General features: G+C 44.4%; 2 protein-coding genes across 2 annotated transcripts; one reads left to right on the top strand and one right to left on the bottom strand.

Annotated features, from left to right (window-relative positions):
• Window positions 1-436: 436 nt before the first annotated feature.
• Window positions 437-3739, bottom strand: fam174c (family with sequence similarity 174 member C). Its single transcript, XM_037470627.2, has 3 exons — window positions 2482-3739; window positions 1774-1896; window positions 437-1540 (listed from the first exon to the last, which is right to left on the bottom strand). Exons 1-3 carry the CDS (start codon window positions 2772-2774, stop codon window positions 1537-1539), a joined length of 420 nt encoding a protein of 139 aa, XP_037326524.1. The 5' UTR covers window positions 2775-3739; the 3' UTR covers window positions 437-1536.
• A 368-nt stretch (window positions 3740-4107) lies between these two features.
• si:ch73-60h1.1 (calcium/calmodulin-dependent protein kinase type IV) lies at window positions 4108-18667 on the top strand. The gene is made up of 11 exons (XM_037469020.2): window positions 4108-4942; window positions 7775-7853; window positions 8951-9013; window positions 9162-9244; window positions 9807-9879; window positions 11442-11532; window positions 12175-12249; window positions 13934-14009; window positions 14283-14409; window positions 14835-14987; window positions 15111-18667. Exons 1-11 carry the CDS (start codon window positions 4836-4838, stop codon window positions 15630-15632), a joined length of 1449 nt encoding a protein of 482 aa, XP_037324917.2. The 5' UTR covers window positions 4108-4835; the 3' UTR covers window positions 15633-18667.
• The last annotated feature ends 2978 nt before the right edge of the window (window positions 18668-21645 follow it).

The raw sequence follows: 21645 nt of genomic DNA, 5'->3' as shown, positions 1-21645 counted from the left end.
TTTTTATTTTAGTGGTTATTTGCATTTTTTGAATAACGCCTTTAAGTAGATTTGAGTACTTAGGAAGTTAAACAGCTCAGAAGCTTCCTTGTTTCCCTGATTTCCCAGGATGCATTTGGGCTGCAGTTGGCAGGACTTCCGAAATCACCTTTAATTAAAAACTAAGATGACGGTTCGTGTGAGAAAAGTGTTGAACTTTTATCACATAAAAATGTATTTCTACCAAGTCCTCTTCTATTTGTTTTTGTGTTTCTTTACAAATGTAATGAACTACAGTTAATACATAATGTGTTGATTTTATTCTGAAACTATGTACTTTTAATTGTGTGGCAACAGTGATTTAGTGTGTAGAGCATCATGAAGTTGTGTTAATGTCCCGAGCTCGTTTATCTAAAGATGTGAGGCCTGAATGGCATCAGGGAAAGAGCATCACATATAAATAAATACTTCATGTTTATTTCATATAAACACTTTTCCTTACAATTTATACCAAAAGTTCTATCTGCAAAAGTGTAGAAAACCCAAACTTAAGTTCAGAGGAATCATTTCTCCGTAAAAACAAAGTGTCACTGAAGAAAAGTAACACTTGATATTATTAATAGATTCAACTCAATACTTGACCAGAATATTTCTTTAAATTACCTTTAATCCAACTGGATTAAAGAGCAATTTTGATGTTCTAGTCATTATATAAAGTAAACAGGAAGAGAGGATCTCATTCATCCAAACAAGAGTTCTTTCACTTTTCAAATTAAAACTATTGAAATCTGCCACCTTTATTTCAGCCGTCCGTGCTTATTGATGTCAGATTATTTTGGTCCATTTATTTCCTGGTGTTTACAGGTTTTGTTTTTTTTGTCTTTTCACATCTTGTTGGAAAAAGACAAGATTATCCTTTTTAATTAATTCACAAAAGATCAGGAAAATTCAAATGAACCGATTCCTTTGTGTCAAACTCAAGTTGTTTGGGATGTTTGACACCTCCTCCTCATCATCATCATCATCATCGATGTGAAAGGGACTCTTCCCCGGGGACACGACCTGGATGTGACTGACAGGGGATGACATCATCACGTGTAAACTAATCTACATCTACATCTACATAATGTGAAGACACCAGAGTCGTCTCCATGAGACGGAGAGCAGGAGGTCCAGAGCTCGATGTCCCTGTGCAGCTGAATCAGCTGGTCTGGAGTCAGTTTGCAGTAGTTAAAGCACACAGTCGGAGCAGAAGAGGCTCAGAATGAAAAAGGAAGCAAAAAGAAAATTCATTGAAATAATAATAAGCAGAGATTATCGTGATTATCCACAGAACCCTCACGCTTGCTTCTCCACTAACTCCTTTCTTTTCCAATACCAGTTAAAAAAAAAAAAAAAAAAGATTATCCTGCTGAGGGTCCTCGAGCAGCTTTGGCGTCGATGGTCAATAACTGTTTGGTCCACGTCCTCCTCCTGCGGCTTCTTTGGCCACGATCAACATCGTCTGACGGTAAACACACACAACTCCTCCGATTGGTCCGCTGGACACAAGACGACTCATCTGGAACACAGATAACAGCGATCAATACTTACTGCGTCGGGTGCGAGATGTGACCACGGTCCAGGATTCGTATCACAAGAGTTCTTACGACCTCACAAGGGTCAGTTTTAAGATCCGTTATCCGACGCGCTGTGGTGTTTGTCGTTTTGTTTAACTATTCGATTTGAACTGGTGCCAAAGTGAGCCGGTGACCCTGTTGTTGTTGTTGTTGTTGTTGTGTGTTGACCTCTGACCTGCGGAGGCTGCGGGCCTCGTACAGCGTGTCGTCCTCCTCGCTCTCCACCGCCTCCATCTCCACCGAGTCGTCGTAGTTGGACAGCAGGCCGTACTTCTTCTTGTGCGCCGGCCTCTTCAGACTGTGGGACCAGAGGAGAGCGGGGGTTAAGCGGATGGAGGAGGACACGTTCCATCACAGCACTGACAGGAAGAAGGTCTGCCGACACGGCGAAATGAGGATGACTGCTGAACTGGTCCGGGATCAAATCGATGAGCTTTGTAAAATTTGTAAACCATTGATAACAAGAGACGGCTTTAAATTGAGCAACAACTTACTGGTAGGAGAGGAAATTGCTCTTTTTTTATGAAGGAAGTTTGGCGAGACATGAAACAGAGTAATCTAATAACGTAACACTTATGCTAATAAATATATATATATATAAAAGCTAACAATTAAACTTTTTTATCTTCCATCCTGCGTTTCCTCTCGCGGACACAAACCTGAACCACAGTGATTGGGGTTTTGGGCTCTGAAGTGAAACGTCACGCGTGGTTCCCTAAAGCTTAAGACCATTTTATGACGATAACCATCACAGTAACGGTCAAAATAAACCAGTTTAACGCCGTCTCCCTTCGCGTGTCGCCGACAGACTCAACCCGTTAACTAACTCCCCCGCTTGGGCGAAGGCAGCTCGGTTCGAGGCGGTCCCCGCTCGGGTTCTCACCGCACGGCTCGGATGAGGAAGTAGAGGACCCCGATGACGGTGATGCCGATGAGGACGTAGAGGGCCCGCTGGATCATCGAGCTGTCCGCCCCGAGGCCGTCCAGCATCCCCCTGGGGCTCTTGCCGCCGCCGTGGGTCGCGTTCCCCCCGCTGGAGTTGGTCCCCGCGGGTCGCGTAACCCCGGGGGGGGGGTCGCCGCCGCCGCCGCCCGCGCTCGCGGCCTCCTCCGCGGCGGACGCGAACATCCAACCGAGCGGAACCAGAACCGCCCACATAAAGGCGACGGGAGTCATGTTCGCAAAAACGACGCGGGTGAACAATGGCCGCTGGGAGTTTGTTCCTCAGTTCCACGTCGCGTTAACTGAACTCTGTTGATACAAACCAAACAAAAAAAAAAAAAAAAAGTGGACACTAGGAAGTTCGCGTCCAACTGCTGCTGACGTCACGCGCGGCGCTGTGTGCTATTTCCCCCCCTCGGTTTGCCTCGCAGGGCTGTCAGGTAGTTCCCGCCAAGCGATCACACGGTGAGCTCAGGCAGCCGCGAGTCAAAGCACCGGGTTTAGTGCGCACCCTGTTCCACGTTAAGTCAATAATCCTTGAAACGATCTATAACAATCTGCCTGTTTGTGTTTTTCTCAAATATGCGTGTGGCCCAATGCTAAGAAACAAATTTAAGATGAAATGAGAGGCAATTCCTTTTTTTTTTTAAACACACGAATCACCTCGTGAAAAATATCATACCTACTGGTATGAGCAAACATCTTTAAATACTTAATTGACACATTGTGGTGTAAAGTCTGTGCAGGCGAATGACTGTGGGGGCCTTTCTGGGGGAGCCACTCTTACACTGTAAAATGTTAAAATGCATAATGGTTATAGACATATATAAATAAAGATATTTGTGTGTGTGTGTGTTGAGGAGAATGTATTCTTGTCAGCTGATTCTTGTCCTCTAGGTGGCGCTGTGGTGTTTCAGATGAATGAAGGAGAGTCAGAGGAGTGTTTGTGTTTATTGATGTTAATCGGCTGCCCCTGTGACATGTCGAAGTGTCCCTGAGCAAGACACCCAGCCCCTAATGTAAGGCATGGGTTATAATGCAATGTAAGTGGCTTTGGATAAAAGCGTCAGCTAAATGACATCATGTCATAATGTAATGTAAATTGTTTGGACAACAATTTTCAAATATTTTATTTGTGTTTCTTTCTTATTCCTCAGATTTTAGGTTTATTAAGATTATTTTAGAGGATCATTTAAATTAACTTTTAATCATTACAAAGTAATGTCACAGTGAACATTTTAAACCTTAAACTTCTTTGACTAACCAGACCAATAAAACTCTTTAATCATGTGAGAGACCTTCTGTTTGCCTAGAACGAAAGGAGGAGATCGATCCACGTGACCCCCATGAGCAAGTTGCAGGTTCGACTCCCGCTGGATCCGAGCCTCCAGAAGCGACGCTAATGTACATTTATGTATTTAGGTTATTTCTGTATTTAGGTTGCCGACCAGTCTTCGGTGACAGACAGGCTGGCCGTCCAATGGCGAAGCGGGTGGGCTCTCCTGCTGCGCTGTGATTAGTCGGCGCCGTGACAGAGGGGCGGGGCCGCGTGATTACAGCATCCCTCCCTCCCTCTCTCTCTCTCTCTCTCTGCGGATCCAGCGGACATCTGGAGCTGCCCTGCCCCGGGAATCAAACCTGCGAGCACCAGGAGACACACGTCCCGCAACCCCGAGACAGCCCGGGTTTCGAACGTCCTCCTCCCGCTGAACACTCGCCCGGGCTCCGGTGTTGTTGTCGCGGCTCTGTTGCGGCCGTTTCTCCTCCGGGAGGCTGCAGCGCTCCGGGGACACCGCGTCTGCCGGTAGAAACACGGAAATACGACTAAATCCCCTGGAGGAGGGGTGATGGACTGAAGTGATCCGATATCCGAGAGGACTGTAGGCCCCGATGGAAGCTGCGACACATCTGCACCCGGTCCGCCCGCGTCCCGGTTGCTGCCTCGGTCCGGACTGAAGAGTCGAGTTTGTCCCCCCCCCGAGGATTTCAGATTGATTGTCTTTGTAGTTTTCCAGGTCAGATCTCTGATAAACGGTCCCGTTTGAGAGTTTGAGGGATCCTCCTCCTGCTGCTGGTCTGGATTAAAGCCCATCAGGATCATGAACCACCCCCCCTCTGCTCCACTAATCTGGGTTTTACCGAGCTGGATTTAAATCTGAGGTCTGACCTGGTTTACTCCGCTCGCGGATCCGATCGGGTCACGCCTGGCCCGGTCTGAAGCCGGCCTCGGTCCTGGTTCTGACCTCGCACCCGGTCCCCTCAGTCCTGGTGTCGGGGGGGAGTGCTGCTGCTGCCATGCCGACGTCCCGGCCTGGTTCGGCGCCGGTGGAGTTCTGGGTGGACGGGTCGAGGCGGGACGGGGCGGTGGAGGAGTTCTACACCCTGGGCTCCGAGCTGGGCAGGTCTGGACCACTTTATTGGGGACGGGGGGGGGGGGGGGGGTGGTTCGAAGGTAGACGGGCTCACATGGCCCCCTAACTGGACTTTAAGTGCCTCCACAAGGGGCCCATGGGATCCCCCCTTGTGTCATGTCTTAAACCCACATTCTCTGTAGTGACCACCAGGGGGCGACTCCTCTGGTCCTATAGAAGTCTATGGGAAATTGACTCTAGTTCTCTGTTGATTTATTTGATTTATTACATTGTAAGCGTGAGTTTATGGTCTCAAGCTCTACTTTCAAAACTTCAACACAGCATGATGTTTGTTTTGTAAATTTTGGTCCATTTTGAGTCAAATTAACCATATATCTGGGGATGCTTTGGGGCGGGGTTACACAGTCTCTACTTCCTCTTCAGTTCCAATATGGTCACTTCCTGTTCACTGGTTCATGCTGGTTCAAAATGCTTCATAACACCCAATGAACCAACAGGTCACGTAATGATGACTTCTTATATACATATCTTTATGGACCATAAAGGGCGGGGCTGCTGTGATTGACAGGTCTTTGCCAGAGGCGTATATGACGTCCTCCTCAGTACAAATGGGGTCACTTCCTGTTCACAGGTTGCAAAAAAACCCACATCACTTCGTCCAAAAGTACAACTGGAAGCCTCAGAACGTCAAACGAAAGAGAGACGTCATGAGAAGTTCTTCTAAACCGTTAGTGGTTCAGACCCGTCAAATGTAAGGATGCTCTGAGGTACAACTCTTTCTCAATGGAAGTCGATGTGATGGACCAGGAAGTCGTAATCACGCCGTCCGTTCACTACTTTCTTTGGTTTGGACCCTGAGCGATTGTCTGCATTGGGGTGAAACTCGGCGTTGAGCTCAGAGATGTAGAGATTCTGGTTCATTCCACCCTTCGGGTTCATCTGGTTCTTTCTCACTTGAGTCGTTTGTGATGATCTTGGTAAAAACTGAAGGCTCTGCGCCATTGTCTCTCAGACAGATTTCTGTCGGCTAATTTCGGCTGATAAACAACGCTAATGAACATAAATTAAAAATGTGTTCACCTTGGATGTGTTGAGAAAAAGCCCAGAACCTGTGTGTGGGATACCAAGACATGACAACGATTCTTTGTTTCACTGAAACAATTCTGTAATGTCTCCTTCTTGTCTTCACCGGTGATGGTTCCCAGGTTCAGTAAGACTCCTTAGATAAAGGCCATTAAGGACAAACTACTCCCTCATATAATGGCACCCTGGACTTTGACCTTTAATATATCTGCAGCACAGAGGATCGCGGGTCAGAACATCCAGAGAGAGGGCGGCTGGCTTCGTACTGCAGAAATCTGTCCTTCTGATTAATAGTTCTGGTATTGGAACGCACAGAAACATAAACTCTCTCATCCCCCAAAGCATAGCCTGTGCCTAAACATCGTAAAACAAAGCATATGTTTACTTAAGATATCTTAGTGATAGTTGTCAGTTCATCGCTCAGATCGACCTGTGAAATAAGATGACATAACAGCTAATTTTAATCTGTCGAGATAAAAATTTCCCTAATATTAAATATTAAAATCAGTAGGCAGGTGACGTTAAGCCCCTGCAGACAGAAATCTTATAATCCCTAAAAGATATTTGCATACGAACAGGACAAGAAATGAATTAAATATATTTGTTATCATTATTTATCTATCAGTATTTATTTATTATCATTATCTAAAAAATAATATGAACAAGTTGATGGTATAAGTTCAAACAAACTATAAAGACACAGCTCTTAACTGGTCACATTAGTAGGAAGAATAATAAAATCAGACGCTGAGTCAGTCTGTGAAACTCAACAGTCATTATTTCATTTATTCTGAACCGAATGAAAGGGACCCAACTGTTGTTTGTGTGTTGTTGTTGTTGTTGTTTGTTCTTCTTTGCTGAAACAACACACTTCCGTGGAAACGTTCAAATGATGTCAGCAGTGAATTCAGAAACGTGTGAGCAGGCCACCACCAGCTCTGTTACCAGGTGTCCTGTTGCCATGGAGACCGGCCAGGACTGTGTGTGTGTGTGAGAGACTGTGCGTGTTTGTGGCTTCTCTTCAGATGGATCTGTTTCCTCCATCTGTCCCAACAGAATAACAGATCCCCCCCTATACACACAGACACACACACGTTTTAACCATTGTTGTCCGTCCAAATAGAGGAGAACAATGTTTTTACTGTAAATATGACTTATCCAGAGGAACGATGAGGCAAAGACAGTTTGTCCGGTTTCTTCACTGCAGTAAAATAACTAATTAAATAACTAATACAAGAACCCTTCGCCACTCTGTGAAAATACTTCACCACCCTTAACTCTGAGCTATCCAGACCTGGCCGCTAACGGGATTCATGTCTCTCACACTTTGTGTGTTAGAAACTAAAACTTAAAAGCAAATCGTGAATTGTGATCCAGGCAACATGTGATCAATTTATACAGCTGGGTTATTATTGAACAGGGCTTACATTTAAATCAAGAGGCCTCGAATGTGCGGCGTCCCGCTCCGGAGGATAACGGGGAATTATTTCTAGGATATTTTCCTGGTTTTAAATTATTATTATACTGTTTTTCCTCTAACTGTCGTCACAGAGCAGCTTCGGTAGCTAGTAGAAACATGGCGGCCAGCTGCTTATGTTTAGCTAACATGTAAGAACTCAAAATATATCCATATTTATTTGTAATATTATTTGTGTTTATTTAGAAAAATGAAAACTATTACTTTCAATGGAGCTGTTTTCACTGAAAATACCTTTCTGAGGTAGAAGTATGTAAGTAGTATAAACAGCATTTAGTTAAAGTACTGGTTTAACTTTTCAGAGGAGCGACGTCCATCGTGTATCGCTGTGAGGAGAAGCAGACTCAGAAACCCTACGCTCTCAAAGTCCTCAAGAAAACGGTCAGTGTTGTGTCAGGATGAAGGAACCAGAGGTCAGAGGTCACGATGGGGTGTCCTCCAGACAACATCACAAACCTGGGGCTAACTCCATGATGACGGGCAGAGAGGCCAATTGTAAACTATGGGCAACCTAAGTTATCGTAAACTAACAAGACATGGATTCTAATGCCAAACTAACGGGGAAGAGAAGCTAACTTAACGTAATGGGGCAAAGATGCTAACTTTAACTTTAAGGGCAGATAGACGTTAGTGCTAAACTAGTGTTTAATCAAAGTTAATTGGACCTAGAATATATTCTATAATATTTATACGCTATAACTGTAAGCTAGGGGGAACCTAGGTTTATCCTAAACTAACTAACAACACCTGGATTCTAACTCTTAACGGTGTAGCCAACTCTAAGCTAACGGCAGCTAGAAGGAAATTCTGAAATAATCAGTTTAAGTCATAGTTTACTAATCAGAGGTCACAACGAGGTTCCCTCAGGCCAACATCATGATCCTGAGGCTAACTCCACGCTGAGGAGCCAAGATGCTAACTCTAAGTTAACTTAAGCTTATCCTATACTAGCAAGCTAAGCTAAAGATGCACATTAGCTAATTCTAAAACAGAAGCAATTCCTAAACTACAGGTTAAGGAAAAGTTAACCTGTAAGATACCTAGAAGCTATATGAGCTGCGTGGATATCTAAATGGGTTTATGGCTTTATCTTGCACTTTTAATTTTAATGTTAAACAGCAACTTCAAAACCGAAACAAAATCTAGGCAACTTGTTATAGATTTATTGGTCTGGGTTTTAATCAAACAGGTCACATTTAAATGGAGAGATCTTGTCTGTCTAACTAACAATATATGTTTGTTTGTAATAATATTTCTTTTATTTTGGAAGAATAAAAGAATCTTAATCATTTTAATGGAGCTGGCTTCCAGTTTGGCCCTTATCCCGGTCTGTGTGCTAAGCTAGGCTAACCATGTTCTGGACCTTGATGCTAAATCTAATTACTCTGTGTTATTGGACTTTATTCACAACAGTTGAGGTTCACTTCCTGTCCGACTTTGAACACATCAGATGTTTACGTTGTTTTTTTCTATCGTAGATTGACAAGAAAATAGTTCGCACAGAAATCGGCGTGCTGTTGCGTCTTTCCCACCCAAACATTGTAAGTATGTTTCTCACCGCATCACTGGCACCGATCTAACAGTAACAATTAATAATCAATTAACGTGATCATCAGTGGAGTTTGCATACATTTGGGCTGTTGTGATGTATAGAACATGTTATGTTATGGTATTTTGTTTGTCTCTCAGATCCAGCTGAAGGAGATCTTTGAGACGGACACGGACATCGCTCTGGTGCTGGAGCTGGTCACAGGAGGAGAGCTGTTTGACAGGTGCAGTGCGTCTCTCCACATATTTATGTTGTATCATATTGTATAAATAATCTAAGGTGCGGTCATAGAACCATCAGGGGAGAGGATTCTCAGATCAATGGATTTCATTGTAGTCGTTGGTCAATGGACGGACGTCTACATGATGATGTCAGGAAGGGAAAACATGGGAAGGAACATGCAAAGAATGAGTTTATAATAACGTGAAGATTATTGTGTTGATCTGCACTGACTTCTTTTAGGATACACAATTTTATTAACATTATTACTGGGACTTAACATTAATGAACAATTAACATTCATACTAATACATTAAAATAATTTTCATTATTATTAATCAGTTGAAATCATTTCAAGATCATTCAAATAAAAAACATCATTATTTCCAAAACATTATCATTAACTAAATCTGTACTTCACTTATATAAGAGTTTTTACCATTATGACTAATACATTCACATTATTAACCGTATTATTGATATGTTAACATTATTACAATAATGCTAACACATTAACATCAAAAATTTGTTGGAGGAATAAACGATTAACTGGTGTTTGTTTGCAGGATCGTGGAGCGAGGTTACTACAGCGAGAGAGACGCCGCTCACGTCATCAAACAGATCCTGGAGGCGGTGGCGGTGAGGCTGCTGCATTCAGTGTCTGTTCTCATTGTCAGTAAACTACAGCGCTGTCTGGGTGTCTGGTTAGCGTCACAGTCGGAGTGGATCATCCGGCTCCATCCGTCCCTGTGCTCATTGGATTACTGTTCACTTCCTCCATCTCTGATTAGTCCTTGGGGCTCCACACACTGAACCGCTGGTCGTAAAGCAAATCCTGAACTACGATTAGCTTCCCTGCTCCGTTAGCTCGAGTTAGTTAGCTTCTAGATTGATTTTCCCTTGAATCTACTCTTTGTGCTAAGCCAGACTAAACATTAGCCTGTATTAACTAGGCACATAGATATGAAACAAAATACTTTTAGATTTTATTAATTTGCTGTTGTACTGTTTCTTTAAGGATCACTAATTGGTGTACTGTTCCTTTAAGGTTCACCAAAGTCTGTGCTGTTTCTTTAAGATTCATCAGGACATAAACAGCCCCGCGCTCCCACAGAAGCAGATTTAGTTTTGGAGATGTAGGAGTTTGTCTTCCTCAAGCTGACAAATCACACTCTTCCTCCTTCTCAGCCCATCTTATCTAACTGGAAATGATAGCATGTGATGAGGAATCACACTTCAGAGCAAAAGTTGTTTTTATAGATGTCGTAGAGGTTGTTGAAGTAGTTAATTGGAGTAGTTAGTTCCAGTAGTTGTAGTAGTATTTATTTTTTACTAGTTCTATCAGTTTTACTAGTAGTATTAAGCAGTATTTCATTGTTGTAGTAGTTGATTCCAGGTGTTGCGGTAGTTATCTGCATTAATTGCAGTAGTTGCATTAGTTTCAGTAGTTAGTTGCATTATTTGCTGTGGTCAGTTGCAGTAATTATTTGTACAAGTTGCAGTAGTTAGTTGTAGTAGTTGGAGGTGTTACTTTCAGCATCATTATTGCACACACTGTCAGCCTGCAGCAACTGCAGGTCTCTTATGTAACAGCAACTTCCATCCTGCTGCCGATCAGATTAAAGCTGGAGAGGATTAATAGGCACACACTTACACACACACGCACACACATAAATATAAACACGCACTCGTAAACACAATCTGACCACAGCTGACCTACATCTACCACGCAGAGAAACATACGCCTGTGTATGTCCGTGTGTGTGTGCATCAGGATTACAGTGCAGTTGTTTTTGCTGTATCACACGAGTGTGTTTGCCGTTAATCTGCAGCGCGGAAACATCCTACACCCCCTGAACACACCAGCATCTTATTCCACCAGCTTCTTACGCTCTGGTTCTCGGCCCCATGAGACTATTGTGATACAGATTTCATTGTTGGAGAGAAAGCCTGAAGGAGATGAGGTCTTCTCTAGTCGCTGCAGACATCGGCTGATCTGAAGAGAGGAAGTGAGTGTTCCCAGAGCAGCAGGGCATGCTGGGAGCTGGAGGAAGAGGCCATCTGTCAGCCCGTCCTGCCAAATCCCCCCCCCCCCCCCCCCCAGACACTTTTAGGCTTTTCATCATGAGAAACCCGCTGCTGACTTCAATGTACCAATGGAGCGAGGAGGAGCTCCTAAACTGTGTCGTTGTGTGTTTCAGTATCTTTACGAGAACGGAGTCGTGCATCGAGACCTCAAACCGGAGAACCTCCTGTACGCCGACTTGTCTCTGGACGCTCCGCTTAAGATCGGTAACCACCCAGTGCCCACCTCCACCCTCTGACTCCACCTTACATCTGCTAACGAACCCGATAAACAGTTGCCAGAGTGTCTTGAGCTTAATATCAGACTGAAGCAGAGAATTTAAACAACAAGCGTGGGGGAAGTCACACACACATCCCCGTTCCGTGTTGCCCAATCAAGCTGACCTTGTAATGCTGCTAATTCTGACAGCACCTAAAGGCAGCATCATACTCAGTTGGAAGAGAGCATCGGACAGCGAGCTAGTCGCTGGCTCGTTGTCAGGTGCCTGGTATTTGCCGGTTAGGCGACGCCGCGGTGTGTGTGTGTGTGTGTGTGTGTGTGTGTCGGCTTCCAGATGGCCGCTGGGCCTCCGGCTAACAGTTACAGATGGAATAAGCTCAGCCTCCGCTCTCTTCCATGAGATGCTCCAACGCCAACACCTTCCTTCTGGGTTCAGAGACTCTCCTGTACAAAGACACACTCTCCTCCTCCACGTTCACACTCATCCACTTCACTTTAAATAGAAACAGGAAACAGGCAGAAACACCTCAATGCGAGAAACAGCTTTTTTTCTCAAACTCCCCCAACAGCTAGAGACAAACAGTGGATCGTGTGTTAGAATAACGACAAAACATCCACCTCTCTTACAGCCGACTTCGGTCTTTCCAAAATCATCGATGACCAGGTGACCATGAAGACCGTCTGTGGCACCCCTGGGTACTGTGGTGAGTTCATGACCTTGATTACAGTGTAACAAGTAGTACTTTGTGGTGTAGTATTAGCTGTGATACACTGTGAAGTAGTTGTAGTAGGAGGAACAGTTGCTGTAGTAGAAATCGTTGGTGTAATAGCGGTAGTAGATGGTGTAGTAGAGGTAGTATATGATGTAGTAGCAGTATTAGTTGGTGTAGTAGAGGTAGTAGATGGTGTAGTAGCAGTAGTAGATGGGTAGTAGCAGTATTAGTTGGTGTAGTAGAGGTAGTAGATGGTGTAGTAGTGGTAGTAGATGGTGTCGTAGATGTAGTAGATGGTGTAGTAGCAGTAGTAGATTGTGTTGTAGATGGTATAGTAGAAGTAGTAGATGGTGTAGTAGCGGTAGTAGATGGTGTAGTAGCAGTTGTATAGGTAGTAGATGATATAGTAGCAGTAGTGGATGGTGTAGTAGCGGTAGTAGATGGTGTAGTAGCGGTAGTGGATGGTGTAGTAGCAGTTGTAGAGGTAGTAGATGATGTAGTAACAGTAGTAGATGGTGTAGTAGCGGTAGTAGATGGTGTAGTAGCGGTAGTAGATTGTGTTGTAGATGATATAGTAGCAGTAGTGGATGGTGTAGTAGCGGTAGTAGATGGTGTAGTAGCGGTAGTGGATGGTGTAGTAGCAGTTGTAGAGGTAGTAGATGATGTAGTAACAGTAGTAGATGGTGTAGTAGCGGTAGTAGATGGTGTAGTAGCGGTAGTAGATGGTGTAGTAGCAGTTTTTAGAGGTAGTAGATGATGTAGTAACAGTAGTTGATGGTGTCGTAGAGGTAGTAGATGATATAGTAGCAGTAGTGGATGGTGTAGTAGCGGTAGTAGATGATATAGTAGCAGTAGTGGATGGTGTAGTAGCGGTAGTAGATGGTGTAGTAGCGGTAGTAGATGGTGTAGTAGCAGTTTTTAGAGGTAGTAGATGATGTAGTAACAGTAGTTGATGGTGTCGTAGAGGTAGTAGATGATATAGTAGCAGTAGTGGATGGTGTAGTAGCGGTAGTAGATGATATAGTAGCAGTAGTGTATGGTGTAGTAGCAGTAGTAGATGGTGTAGTAGAGGTAGTAGATGATATAGTAGCAGTAGTGGATGGTGTAGTAGAGGTAGTAGATGATATAGTAGCAGTAGTGGATGGTGTAGTAGCAGTTGTAGCGGTAGTAGATGGTGTAGTAGCGGTAGTAGATGGTGTAGTAGCAGTTGTAGAGGTAGTAGATGATGTAGTAACAGTAGTTAATGGTGTCGTAGAGGTAGTAGATGATATAGTAGCAGTAGTGGATGGTGTAGTAGCAGTTGTAGAGGTAGTAGATGGTGTAGTAGCAGTAGTAGATGGTGTAGTAGCAGTTGTAGAGGTAGTAGATGATGTAGTAACAGTAGTTGATGGTGTCGTAGAGGTAGTAGATGATATAGTAGCAGTAGTGGATGGTGTAGTAGCAGTTGTAGAGGTAGTAGATGGTGTAGTAGCAGTAGTAGATGGTGTTGTAGTAGATGGTGTAGTAGTGGTATTTGATGGTATCCTCAAAGGTGTGTTCAATGACCTGCCGTGCTCTGATGTCTGTCGCGGGCAGTGGTGCGTTCACTGCAGCTGCTGCTCTGTGGGGAATCACAATACGCTCCGTTAGAGCTTCTGTCAGCCATCTGTTGGCTAACGGGCTCTTCTGCCTGCAGCTCCAGAGATCCTGCGGGGAAATGCTTACGGCCCTGAGGTGGACATGTGGTCGGTGGGCGTCATCCTCTACATCCTGTGAGTGCATTCACGCCTCCCTACCACACACACACACACACACACACAGGATGGATTGATTCAGGATGGACTCACTGTCCATGGATTTTATGGTCTTCCCGTCTAATAACAGCAATGAGATAATGTGATTTGTCTGTTTCCTTTAGATGTTTATGTGTGTTAATGCCTTTAAATGGGTTTGATGTTTCCGTTCTTCATCAGCAGTGTAGATAGGAATAGTTTTCTGATCACTCAGTTGAGTTGTGATATTTTTCACTGCGTCCTATTCCCCAGACTCTGTGGGTTCGAGCCCTTCTTCGACCCGAGGGGGGATCAGTACATGTACAGTCGAATCCTCAACTGCGACTACGAGTTTGTGTCTCCGTGGTGGGACGACGTCTCCCTCAATGCCAAGGATCTGGTTGGTAGCTGAGGACTCACATTAAGCACTTCATTGTTGATCAATTTCCCTTAGACCTTTCTGCAATGTATTTGGACTTAAATCTGCCTCTAATCTCTTATACCACTATTTAATACAACACTTTACCTGGTCTGAAGAACGATTTTCCTTAGGACTTGTCCTAAAGGAGTTTACACCCATCATAAACTTGCCTGCGATGAGTTAAGACGTGAGTTGAATATTTCAAGTCTCAACAGCTTTATTCTGAGCTCCGACATAACTTGGACCAGCGTTGAAGGACTTGAGGCTTGAGCTCTGGGATGTTATGAAGAAGCTTAAGACTAGTTGATGCTGATCGGCCCGCCCCCTGAGTTTTCTTCCAGGAGAGGGTCTCCTGCTGGACCGGCGGTCTGAACCCGGTCTTGACCCCGTTAATCCGTCTGCAGGTCAGTAAGCTGATCGTCCTCGACCCTCCCAAGCGCCTCAGCGTCCGGGAGGCCTTGCAGCACCCCTGGGTGCTGGGCAAAGCAGCCCGCTTCTCTCACATGGACACGGCCCAGAGGAAGCTGCAGGAGTTCAACGCTCGCCGCAAGCTGAAGGTGAGGACGGCGTCTCAGAGACAACCGGCGCTGTTGTTGGTTTGTGTCCTTCTGAGTCACGCGTTTTGAGTGTGAAGATCTAGAATCATCAGAACGCTCACTAAGCTGTCAATGTGTCGACAGGCCGCCATGAAGGCCGTCGTGGCCACCAGTCGGATGCACGAGAGTTCTCGGCGTCGCACCGACAGCTGTGAGATTCCAGGCTCGGGGACTTCGAGGCAGAGTAGCATGCAGCAGGACCCGGCTCCGGAGTCAACAAGCCCCGCCCCTGAGGATAAGGAAGCGCCACCCCCGGATCCACAGTCGCCGCACAAAGACGAATCGAAGTCCGCCGATCAAAGTGTCCTCGGCCCCTCCCCTCCCCCGAGCCCCAAACTACTCAGCTCTGATGTCAAGACCGCGGGCTCCGCCCCCACCAGACCGCCACTGCGAGCCGAAGGGCAACGACATGCATCCGTCATCCCCAAAACCAAGCTGGTCAAGCCACGGCCGCCGCAGAAGAGCTGCTCCATGATAGAGCCCGCCTCCAGGGTCGAGGCCCCACCCACGCTGACCACGCTGACCACGCCTCCGAGTCCCAACAGCCTCACCAACGGCTTCACGCCGGGGGCGGAGTCCGCCAGTAAGACTGCCAACTGCCAGTAATCGGCTGACAGAGAAAAAACAGAGACATTTTGGTTTCTCACAACCACCAGAATGTTCCGCCTTCCATCTTTACAAACATCTAAAGTCGTTTAATGGGACCAAATTAAAGTATCTGCATCGTCTAACATTTAACTTCCATTTCTGTAGCTTTGCTGCTACGCTAACATGCTAACGGCTACTTACACACGGAGGGTTTGTCAGGTATTTTTGGATTCAGGATATGAAGAAAGAACAAAGCACTTGTTCCACATCGGGACTTGCTGATGGTGGTTGCCGTGGTGATAGAAACAACCAGAGCTCGAAGAAAATTCCCTTCTTAGGTCCTTATATGGGCATAAAGGAATGCGTCAACATCAACACACTCGTTGCATTCGCAAGCAAAACCTTTTCTCCGTCTTTGATGTTTTTGTACATTATTTGGATCATAATCAGTAATTCTTTAAACGCTTATAAACCTCCTAATCATATGAAATATATATATATATATTAAAACATCACAGTGTGATTTTATCCACGTTTGACTCCTCTTTACATTAAACCTCAAAGGAGTCTCCTGCTGTTTGGTTTGCGTTTCTTATCACAGTAACCACGGTAACTCAGTAACGGTTGGTGACCAAAGTGATGGGCTGCATCGATCGGGGTCTGAATGGGTGTCGTGTGTGATGGCGTTAAAGGATCATTGCGGTCTGAAGGCCCTTCCTCGTCCGGTTGGAACTTTCTAAAATTATTTTGTTGAACGAGCTCCCCGGACGGAACGAACGGACGTCAGTCCGGATCCATCGGAACTACGGTTGGGCTTGTTTTTTTCAGGTGTGAAAGCGGAGCGACGAGGTACCGGGCCTCCTCAGTACCTCGGATTCTGTCCCAGACGTGAGATTCTGACTTCCAACATTGTTGCCGTTTTTTTTCTTTTTTTCGGCTCCAACCATTGAAGATTTTCAAAGTTCTGATTTGGGACAAACGGAGACTCCAGATCATTTTTCTACTTCGTCTTCTCCTCTTCTCCATTTTTTCTTTTATGGTCTTCACCTTCTTCATCTTCTTCTTTTCACCTTTTTTTATTATTACATTTCTTATTCCTCTGCTGCTTCTGTTCCTTCTTTTCCATCCTGACTATATTCTATATTTTGTTTATTTAGATTTTCCCTCTTTTGTTACCAAAGGAGACGTTTCCTCAGGCGCTCAGGACGGAGCCGACTGATTGTATTTCATTAAACTTTATTAAACACCGAGTGTGAAGGACATGGAGGGAGAGAGCAGCATCTTCTGTTTTTTTTTTTTTTTTTCTTCTGCGTTGCTTCTTTTGATGTCTTCAGACAAACTGAGAAACGCGAAGCTCCTGTTTCCGTTTGGAGAGTCTCTTTTTCCGTCCTTTGTCCTCTTTTGTCCTGCGGCTGAGTAGATGGATCTACTGTGTTCAGTGTCGTGTTCGTCAGCTTCTAGTGAAACAGTGTCGTCGTTTACACCTTTATCGGCAGTGATGATGAAGGTCTCCTGTTTTCACTGTACATATTTTGGTCAAAGAAAACTTCTGACATCTTCACCACAGAGACGCAGTCGGCGTTCAGACACCCCCGAAAAAAATAATGATAATAATCTGTCCTGTGACCTGGTCTGAAAACCACACGTTCTACCTCTCTTCCTACAGGGGCTTCCAAAATGATTTCTAAAAAGAATGCGGACGCCCAAATCTCCATCTACGGTGGCCCAGACAGACCAAACGGAGGCCAAAGCTTTACAGGAGAGTCACAAACTTCTGGGCCTGTCATTCAAGAGAAAGAACCCGGTCCTTCCTGACTAGAAATACTCAAAGGGACATCTTTTGTATTACTATTTATCTTTGCGTATTAATCGTACACATTGTCTAGAGGTCGGGTTTTGTGCTTTTTCTAAGTTAACACCATTTCAAATTTTTTACTGAAAGTGAGGTTTGTTCCAACGATACGGTGGAATCGGAGATCAACGCAGGTGATGGTTTTGCATTTCTGAAAGAGCCTTTGCTTTTTGTTCTGTCTCAGCCACCGAAGGAAATCCTGGATCGTGAAGACAAACTCTTTAAAGAGGAACCAAACCTGCAGAACGCCTGAAACACCGGGTGAAATGCTAAGAGCTGGAGGTGGAAGAAGAAGGACACGGTCCTCTCTAACTCCGCCCACTTTTAGCGCTCCAATCAAATGCGGGCGGTTTCATTTGAGTCCCTCTGCATCTGCAGAAGATTGGTGTCAGGTGATGACACAGGTGCACTGCTCAGTACAGATCTTCACCACTAGGTGTCAGGCTTCACGTGGTCCTGCCGGTCCATGCGATGCCGGTTTAGAGAGACATGGTGGTCTGTAAGGCTCAGTGGGCAATAGATGAGAACATCTAATATGTTTATATAATATGTTTTTAGTTATATCTGCGTTTCCCTCTGGACGCACTGAACCGCCCCAAAGCCCCTCCAGCCTTCTCTCGCGAGGCCGGACAAAAAGCTCTGTGATTGGTCGAGTCCGACGCCAGTCACAGTAGGCGTCTCTCGAACTGAGCATTAGCGTAGTTGAAGATCTCGCCTTACGGTTTGGTTCCTCTTTAAACAGTGTAGAAAAAACAAAACGCCGGATAAAGCTGGACGCAGCGCTCACCTGTCCTCGGCTGTTTACCTGTCCACGGCGTCTAGGTGTGCTCGGGGGTTTACCTGTCCACGGCGTCTAGGTGTCCTCAGGTGTTTACTTGTCCACAGTTTAAAACGTCTTGCCAAATGCAGATTACTGGATATTTAGCTGTCATGGTAGAAAGCATGTACTCATTTACATCTATACTCTTATTCTGTAAAAACATGAATATTTTGCTTCTATTTATCTTGACTTCTGTGTGACAGCAGGAAGGGGGGGGGGGGGGGGGGGGGCTAAACTGTAAATTACGTTGGTTTTGTGTTTGCTGAGTGAACTCGTACCTTTTTTATTTTGAAGGATGACATATAAACATGTGTATCTCTGCATGTATTATTTAATGCCTATTGATCATATCAGATTAAAGACGGACTCTTGGTAACAGCAGCTGATCTGAGTTCAGTCTGATTGAGCAGATGTTACGTCACATGAACAGTAAAGAATAGTTGAATCATTTATGGCTTCTGTCATTGTTGTTTTTTATTTTTTTATTCATTCAACTTTTAGCTTTACTTTATATGCATTTTATCTTTCTTCATGATTCCTTTATAATGCCAGAACGAAAGAAGAGGTATTTAGGAATTTCCTTGGCATTATTGAATCTCCCAATTGATTCAAGGAGATCATTTTCAATGTAAAACTGGCATTAAGCTCATAAATGGTGACATATTGCAGTTTTTTAAATCAGCGTCCATTCATCAGCTAACGGCCGCATGCTGGTGTCCAGTCTGGGACTCGAACCCGTGACCTCTGAGTCACAGGCAGTCCTGTGGGCAGAGCTTCTGACGGTATTGTCGTCCCCCCTGGATTGTCCCACACCAGTACGTGGAGCTCGACCTCCAGTCTGCTGCTGGCACCTCCCACACCGAGGTGGCGCTGTAGGCTCCGCCTCCACCTGACCCCGTCCGTGACACGTCTGTTGATGCCACCACCGTGTCATCGACCCACCACATGACCTCCTGCAGCGGGGAGTTTGATCCCGTGAGCACGCACACCAGCAGGGGAGGAGAGTCTGGTTGTAGAGACGACGGGACGGACGATAAAATCTGAACTGACGGACCAGAACCTGCAGAGAGGCGTGGACAAAATAACAGGAATATTTATTTATAAAACATTTTAAAAACATTGCAAATGTACGTCAAACTCAGATCAGTCTTTTTTAGTTGTTTCTTCAATTCTCATAGACATGTTGCTTGTTTATCAACAAGAGACAAACACAAAAAGACACAAATCAACCACAAAGAGACACAAAACAACCACAAAGAGACACAAAACAACCACAAAGAGACATAAAACAACCACAATGAGGCACAAAACAACCACAAAGAGACACAAGACAACCACAAAGAGACATAAAACAACCACAATGAGGCACAAAACAACCACAAAGAGACACAAAACAACCACAATGAGACACAAAACAACCACAAAAAGACACAAATCCACCACCAAGAGACAGACAACACAATTTGTTCCAGTTGTTATAATCGGCTCATTGTATCTTGTCTGTTTCGGAGACTACCTGCAGTCTTGTTATGATGATGATGATGATCGCCGTCTTCATCATAGTCGGCTGCTTCTTCATCATCGTCGACCAGCAGCTGAGTCCCGCCACTGAAAACCACGGGGAAGGAGACGGAGTGTCCGCTGGGCAGAGAGCAAACGGAGAAACATCTGCAGGAGGAAACGCACCGTGAGGACAAAGCGACGTTTCACAGAGCAGCTTCTTCACTTTCTCACCGCAGGAGGAAGACGAAGCTCAGAGCCGTGTCCATCCCGAGGTCCTCTATCTCCAACAGCTCCAGCTGCAAATACACTGAAGTAAGAGCAAAGTCCTCACGTCTCACTAAAGTTCAAATAAATGTAGTTTTTTTATCTCATGTTTTTTCATAATGCAGGAAAACCAGCATGTGATTTACGTTAATCAAAACTCAACAGACGATTTTTACCTAAAACAAAATGTAACCTTGTTTTGATTCTGGTTTAATGTCCTCCCAATGAACATTGAAACAAAAGCACTCGTACCTTTAAAAGTGGTGGTTGGCGCTGCGGCTGCAGTCAGTCTGAGGTCTGGTGATCTTTGTGTTTTAATGAGGCTGTAAAACAGAAAGATGAAAACCGTTGAAGCAGAACACCGACGGCCTCCTGAGGACGGACGCTGCTCTGGGATCAGATCGACCGTTGGTCCACAGCTGGTGGCAGAAAAACAGGACATCTTCTCACTGTTGTTCCTTAAACCAAAGAAACACAAACACTGCAACACCTAGTTTCTAAAGGTCTGTGTAATACTATTATGATGAGAATTATTCTTCGCTTAGTCTTTTTTAGTTTTTTGACATTATTATAGCAACATGAAGATCTTCTTACTGTCGACATTGTTTTGAATGAAACTCGAATTTCTCTCCAGGGATTTGATCCCTTTGTAAAACTAAGTGTTAATAGATTACTATTATGTTGATGTGGTTTGTTAAAGCACTGATATTCTATTTTAAAAATACTGTATATGTGTGTTAATACAGTTTTTTACAATCACTGTGTAATTTCAGAACCGTGATGCCATTTTTCAAAACTCTCGATACAAATCACTCAAGCAATGATCAAATTGCATGTTTTTCAAAACTCTAACACTTTTTTTCAATTGCTTGGATACAATACACAAAAACCAAAGATCATGTGTTCATTGGACTAAAACCACCTGTTCAATATGACTCAATGTAACATCAAAGCACTACTGTTTCAAAATGCAATTCCTCCGTTACGGTTGAAATTATGGTCCATTAATTTAATCCCAATGATCTAACTATCAATCAATACAACATCTGCTGCATTACCCTTAGTGCACAGATTTATGGATACTGACAATCGATATTGTTTAGATTAGCTTTCAAAATGATGAGATCCATTTACACCAATTAGCGTGGAACATAAACCGATTGGACCACACTATGTGTGGATGTAATATTTGATCATCATTAAATTGTCCACATTAGTTGTCCACTATATTGCCATATTATTATGCAATACAAGGTGACACCATGGAAGTCAAGTTAGACAACAGAGTTAGCTGTCTCCCAGCCATTGCTAATGCTAATGCTTTTAGCTAGGGGAGTGTCAACAAACAAAATGGCGTCTCAGCAACACGTGCGCTGTCATTATCGGACCGATGGAGATGGTTTAAGGCCACAAAAAAAGACCCAGCTTCACATCCCGTGAGTCAGAAACACGTTTGTTACCTGTCTGTCTGTTAGTTGTTTTTTAGCTGTCTGTTACCTGTCTGTTCGTTACCTGTTTTTAGCTGTGTGTTACCTGTCTGTCTGTTACCTGTTTTTAGCTGTCTGTTACCTGTCTGTTCGTTACCTGTTTTT

This window comes from Pungitius pungitius, chromosome 7, assembly GCF_949316345.1.
Source record: "Pungitius pungitius chromosome 7, fPunPun2.1, whole genome shotgun sequence".
Classification (NCBI taxonomy): Eukaryota; Metazoa; Chordata; class Actinopteri; order Perciformes; family Gasterosteidae; genus Pungitius; species Pungitius pungitius.
This window is presented reverse-complemented; position numbering and strand designations above follow the sequence as displayed.

Excerpts from the sequence above, each read along its gene's own strand:
- fam174c (XM_037470627.2), bottom strand. The coding sequence starts at position 2,774 with ATGACTCCCGTCGCCTTTATGTGGGCGGTTCTGGTTCCGCTCGGTTGG. Across the intron at positions 1,897-2,481 it reads TTCCTCATCCGAGCCGTGCG|TCTGAAGAGGCCGGCGCACA; the intron begins GTGAGAACCCGA and ends CTGGTCCCACAG.
- si:ch73-60h1.1 (XM_037469020.2), top strand. The coding sequence starts at position 4,836 with ATGCCGACGTCCCGGCCTGGTTCGGCGCCGGTGGAGTTCTGGGTGGAC. Across the intron at positions 9,014-9,161 it reads GTCTTTCCCACCCAAACATT|ATCCAGCTGAAGGAGATCTT; the intron begins GTAAGTATGTTT and ends TTTGTCTCTCAG. Across the intron at positions 9,245-9,806 it reads GGAGGAGAGCTGTTTGACAG|GATCGTGGAGCGAGGTTACT; the intron begins GTGCAGTGCGTC and ends GTTTGTTTGCAG.